Source organism: Rhea americana, unplaced genomic scaffold (genome assembly GCF_003343005.1).
Source record: "Rhea americana isolate MKP2758 unplaced genomic scaffold, rheAme1 scaffold_429, whole genome shotgun sequence".
NCBI classification, from domain to species: Eukaryota; Metazoa; Chordata; class Aves; order Rheiformes; family Rheidae; genus Rhea; species Rhea americana.
The window spans coordinates 137,804-143,803 of NW_028186567.1; the positions used below are offsets into that span (position 1 = coordinate 137,804).

The 6,000-nt window shown below is 55.5% G+C and overlaps 1 protein-coding gene across 6 annotated transcripts in view; it reads left to right on the top strand.

Annotated features, from left to right (window-relative positions):
* Positions 1-5,242, top strand: part of GATAD2B (GATA zinc finger domain containing 2B) — a 49,690-nt gene extending 44,448 nt beyond the window's left edge. For all 6 annotated transcript variants that reach the window (XM_085315378.1, XM_085315379.1, XM_085315377.1 and 3 more), the window contains 2 exons: positions 792-909; positions 1,800-5,242. In XM_085315378.1, coding sequence (XP_085171504.1) covers positions 792-909; positions 1,800-1,933 — 252 coding nt within the window. In that variant the 3' untranslated portion in view covers positions 1,934-5,242. The remainder of the gene's footprint in view (positions 1-791; positions 910-1,799) is intronic.
* The last annotated feature ends 758 nt before the right edge of the window (positions 5,243-6,000 follow it).

A 6,000-nucleotide genomic window follows, 5' to 3' on the forward strand; every position in this document is an offset into this window, starting at 1 on the left:
AAGCTGCTGGAAGAGGTGCCTTCTCTCTGTTCCCAAAGAAGGTTTTGGGTATGGCTGCTCTTCGAAGTTTGGGCACTTTACTTTCTCCTCTGCATTTTAAGGTTGCTTTTAACCATAGTCCTTTGGTAGGACTAGTCTATGCAATGTGTTAATTAGATGCTCTTCAGTGGCTAACTAGCTGGCCAGCCACCTTGTCCCAGGGTAGCATACTTGCTAGGTAGCAGGCATGGCATCTGAATATCTACCTTCTTCTGCGGCACAGTCTCCATTTCTCCCACTTGTTTACTTCAGTTCTTAGTACTAACAGTGACTGTACTTGCTGCTATCTCCTTGTCCTCTACTTCAGCCTTCAAATTCTTGCCTCTTACTCCCAGGTCATCTGGTGGGGGAGCTCGAAGCACAGCCCAGGACCATGTTAGTTGGTTGCATATCTGAGAGCRATCTGCAAACAATGTATTCCACATACCGGGCAAAGGCCATGGTTGATTCTTTGCTCTTCTGCAGCCTGTGTCATAGCTCAGTTAGCATTTGCTTCCAGGCTTACTGCTGACTGCCAGGCCATCTTGGTACCTTCCTGAATTTTGATCTATCAGAGTTAGAGTCCAAAATTATACTCTAGACTGTTGCCAAGAAAATGAACGCTGCCTGACTTGCCTGTGTGTGGGAGCTGTAGTTCGATCTGGTTTCTGCAACCGTGATGGTGTGATTGGGGTCCTTGCTCCAGGAGAARGCAGATGGGGTATCTAGTGGTCTGTGTTCACTTCTTCCTTGTTTGTTCTCTCCTTTCTCAGGCTCCACAGCCCCAGAGTACTCTGCAGCGTGGCATCCCCACTTCTGCCCGCTCGATGCTTTCCAACTTTGCTCAGGCACCCCAGCTGTCTGTGGCAGGTGGTCTTCTTGGTATGCCAGGTAACATCCTGATCCTCGCTAGCGTGGAGGGAGGATTGGGGCTTTAGGCCAGACACTGTGCAACAGGTCAGTCTGTGCAGTCCAGAGAGTGGCTTGATTGCAGGGGCTAGTGTCACTAGCATAGGCTGGTTGAGACCATGGTACTTCCCTTCCSTGCCCCAAAGGCACTGCAGACCTCCGTAAGGAGAGCGGGTTCTGATTAAAGTGCTATTGCTAGGTGGAAGCTGAGAGGACTCCGGTACACTGCCTCTTGCAGTCACTGGGCTTGGTCTCAAAAGGTGGGCCTGTAAYGGGGGTGTAGGGCTGACCTCTGAATGCAGCCTCACGCCCAGGGCGATGGTTCCTCTGCAGTGCCCGTCCCTCTGAGCGTGTGCTGGGCCGGTGGCGCTTCCTAGCAAGCTGCGCCGTTGCCTGTGACTTGAGGCGTGACGTTGAGGCGGGATGGTGTCGGGCGGGTGCCCCTCCTGAGCTCGCCGCAGGAAGAGCCTTGTGGCTGCACCCTGCCTCCGCTGGGCTCAGCAGAGGCTGCCCAGGGCCCTGGGAGGAGGGTGCTCTCCAGGTCAGCATGCCCAAGGCATGCAGAAGCACAAACTGAAAACAGACTAAAACTGAGAGGGAAGTTAAAAAGAGCATTGGAAGGCCTTCTGCATGAGGGGCTGAGGAGTCCCTTCCCGGCACGGCAGCGGGCAGACGCCTTTCTCTTGGCGCAGGGTGAGCACAGTGCTGGCCTGCGCAGAGAGCGGGCACCGCTGCGAACAGAGGCGCTTCCCCTGTGCGCGAGAGAAGGGACGAGCCCAGCTCTTTGCTCCTGTGTCGCGTTGTGCCGGGGAGTTTGTACAGCTTCACGCATCTTAGAGGAGTCCMCACCTGCTTTTCTCTCCCTTCTCTAGGTGTTAACATTGCATACCTGAATGCTGGGATTGGAGGCCACAAAGCGTCGAGTTTGGCGGACCGGCAGCGGGAATACCTTTTAGATATGATCCCACCCCGGTCTATATCGCAGTCCATCAGCGGACAGAAATAACGCCTATTGACCGTTCCCCTTCCTCCCCACTTCCGTCGCATGCAGTGCCTGTACTGGTGCCTACCGTACACGGGGAAAAAGACAAAAAAAAAGAAACAAAAATACACAAAAAACAAACAAAAAAAAAACATTTCAAACCTTCAGCGACCTGTCCTTTTCCAAACCTTAACTACTTTGGTTTTCTATAGCAGTGAGAGGTCACTTCCTTTGCCCGAGGTCAGAACAATGTCTGCTTGAAATCAGCACTATACATGTGTTAAAGCTTGTTTTATGCTATTTTTTTTGTAATGACAAAGCATAGAATTTTTAATTGTGTTGTGTTTTTTTTCCTCCTTTGCTAAATGGACGGTTAAACTTTTTTTTTTCCTTTCCAGAGACTTGTAAGGGCATCCACTCTACATAGTGACCATTTTTTTTAATAAAAAAAAAAAAAAAAAAAGGGCAGCTTGTGCTGACTCACGGGGAAACTGGGGCAAAGAAATGCAGTGGGCTGAGCCTGGACAACTGTCCTCTGCCGCTGGTAGGGTGCTCATGTTCCTTGGCTTGGCAGGAGTAGCGAGGAGACGCCCTACGTCTAGCTGAGGGTTGGTCCCTAACGTCTTAGCTCGTGCGTGTCACCTCGGAGGAAGGGAGCCTGGTTTGCAAAGGCGCTGGTGTCCGCGTGCGCCAGCTGCGGCGCGGGCGTTGGCGATGGACAGTGCCGGGAGCCCCGCCGCTCCGCGGGTGCAGTGCAACAACTGGATAAGCTGTGCAGGGCGCGGAGGGGTCCGGATGCAGCCTGGAGAGCCCCCRGCGCCGCGGCTGGGCGCTGGCGGGAGCGCGTGTTGGTTTGACGTAGCGATGGCACTTCTCGGCGCTCGCAAGCGGAAGACCTAGAGCAGACTGTGATCCACCAAAGGGCACGGCAGCCTCGGCCTTGGCGAGTCCCCTCCTCTCCCCACCACGTGCTCCAGAGCAGCTCTCGGTCACCACCGGTTGTGAAACCGCAGCGGGTCCTCGCGGGCGATGGGGCCGGTGCCGCAGTGGTGCGGGTCGGAGCTGCCTTCCTTGGCCCCCCCCCCGGGCAAGAGCTGGGGTCCGAGCAGCGGTAGCGACCCCAAAGCAAGAACAAGGGGTGAGAGTCGGCTGAGAAATGCTCTATTTGCACTTAACCKTCACACTAACCGGCCCTCCCCACCTCTTCCTCCCCGCGCCCTCCTCTTCCTCCTTGCCCTCTGCAGACGAGAACTTTAGAGAGCAGGAATCCGGGTGCTGAAGAGGGCCCGGCGCAGCGGCGGCGGCTCCGCTCGCCGCGGGCACTGGCCGGTGCCACGGGCAGCCCGGCGGGTACGAAGCAAGGCGAGTGCGCCGTGGTTTGCTGCTTCTGAGGAACAGATCCCTGCAAGTGGCTGGAAGGAGTTTCCTGAGAGTTTCGTGTTGGTTTGTTTTTTTTTTCCTGATGTTTAAAAAAAGAAACAACAAAAAAAACAACAAAAAAAAACTTGTGCAATTTTAAGTGCTTAAGTCACCCGTGTGGAGTTGCTTTTATTGGGGTGCCCAGAAGCCTCTGCCACTGCGCAGCAGGCGCCGTCGCTTCCTGCATGCCCCTGCCTCTGCTGCGGGAGCCGCCGGTGCCGGCCCTGGCCCCCCGTGCCTGCCCCCTCCATTCAATGAGCACTTAGTACCCACGGGGTGGGGGGCACCCCGTCCCTCCCTCCTGGGGCCTGCCAGAGGAAAAAGGATTTTTTTTTTTTATTTTTGGAAACTAGTGAAGCGTAGTGGCATATATATATACTATATATATTTTTTGTGTTTTTGTTTTAATCTTGTTTAGCTGGTCGGCTCCCCTCCTCCACCCCCTCCGTGACATAGCGATTCTCTTAAAATCTCTGTCCATCTCCTTTATTGCTCTGCCGTACTTGGACTCATTGTTTCTTGGATAAACCTGAGAAGTTTTTATTGGTGGTGGTTTTTATCACCTGTTCTTCATCCCCCCAGCTCTCCCCACCACCGCCACCTTTTGCCGCAGCCCAGGCGGATTCGCCACCCCTCTCCCCACCTCATTCAAGTGCCATTTCTCCCCCAGTCAGGTGGTGCCGAGAGGTACGAGGTGACCCGGGTGCGTTGGTTGAGATTAAACTTTAAAAACTTTGGAGAAAAAAAAAAAGTGCAATACTTCAGGCTGAGTCTCCCCTGCCGGGGTCGCTGGAAGCGGCGAGCGGCGGGAGAAGGAGTCGGTGACTCCGTGGTGCTACGCCAGGCGCCCTGGGGAAGGGAACGGAGCCCCTCGCGCCCCGTCCCTGCCACGAGAAAGGCTTTTGCGTGTGTCCCCGCTGCGCCCGGGAGCCCTGCGCAGCGTGGGAACGTGGGCGCTGGCATTCCCGCGCCGTGCTGGGGCGGCCGTGGCCCGTGCCCGCGAGCTCCCGGGGGAGCCGAGCTCCTTGCTGTGTCTGTGACCTGCACAGGTTAATCTTTTTTTTTTTTTTTTTTTTTTTTTTCCTTGTCTTTTGACTACAGCGCGTGAACACCCTGCTCCCTCCCCGTGTGGTGTCCCCTCCCCTACAGATGTGATGTATGGTAGAAAATCGTCTTTTTTTTTTTTTTTAATACAAAAATAAGGATTTTTTTTCTGCTTTTGTTAGCTTTTCTTTTACAGCTAGTTGTAGATCTGCTTGTGAAAATGCTTACTGGATTTTTTTTCCCTCCTCCCCTCCAACACCATAACCTGTCCCTTCCCGTCTCTTCTCTAACCTCCCCATCATCTCCCCCTCACCCCAACCAGATCTTAATTAGCTTATGATATTGCTGCCGAGATGTTATAACAAGGACTCATTCGTGTATATAAGCTATTTCTTGACACATTAAAAAAAAACTGTACATTGTGTAGAAAACGAAAAAAAAAAAAACAAAAAACAAAGCAGCCTAGCCATGGATATTGTGGAAGTTGTTACGTCCTTTTTGTAGTGTGACCTCTTGTGTATGACATGAACCGTGCAAAAGGGTGGTTTCCGGCGGGTGGGGGCGGCCGGGGAGCGGAGCGGGCGGCCGCGGCGGGCCGGGGTGGCGCGGCCCCCGGCCCGGCTCCCCTCGCCCGCGGCCATGCACTGGTGGCAGCTGCCACCTCCCAAATCTGTGCCTTTCCCACACACTCAGCCAGGAGCCCGCGCGCCACCCGCCCCCCCGGCGGAGCGGAGGCAGGACGGGCCCCCGCGCCGGGGGCCGCCGCGCCGGGCAGCGGGGCCGGGGTGGGGACGAGTATTATAAACTGTAACTGTATTTGCACTGTTTTTATTATTGCATTGGCATATATACAATATACATCTATAACAACCTGCGGTGTGCGGCTCCTTCCTGTTCCCCCGACGGCTCGCGGCGTCTCCCCGGCCGCCGCCGCGGCGAGCGCCCGGCGCCCCCGTCCCGGGGGGGCCCTGCCCGGCCCCGCGCAGCCCCCGGCACCCTGCCCGCTGCCCCGGCGGCCGCGTTTGCCCCGCGCCGCCCCCTCCTCGCCGCTGGGGCGGGTTCGGGGTGCTGGGGGAGGGGGGGCGGTGGGGCCCTGGCCCCTGCGATCGCCCCCTGCGAGGGTCCGTCTGCCCGCGCCGCTCCGGCTGCCGCCCTCGGCCCCCTCCAGCCCTCGCCCGCTTGGCTGGGATCCTCCGCCGCCGCCGCCAGCTTCCCGCCGGGGCCCGGCCGCACGCCCGCAGCCGCGCTAGCTGGCGAGGGGGGCCCGGGAAACCAGGCCTTTTGCACAACTTAAAGGGTTTTCTTTGATTTTTTTATTTTTTTTTTTTGCATTGTGTTTGGAATCTGGTTTAAAAAGGAAAAAGAAAAAAAAAAAAACTGTTTAAATACTGCCAACTGATTATGCAGTGACTGATTAAAAATAATAAGCTAATTTTTGAAGAAAGGATTAAAAAAAAACTTTGTAATATTTATCACTTGCAAGCTATGTTTAATAAAGAAAGGAATGATTTATAACTTTTTACGAGGCTGGTGTGCTGCTTTGGGGCCGAGACGCGCCCGACCGGCGGGACACGGTGCCCCAGCCCGGGGGGCGGGGGGGGAGGCCCCTTCCTGGCACTTTCCATGGG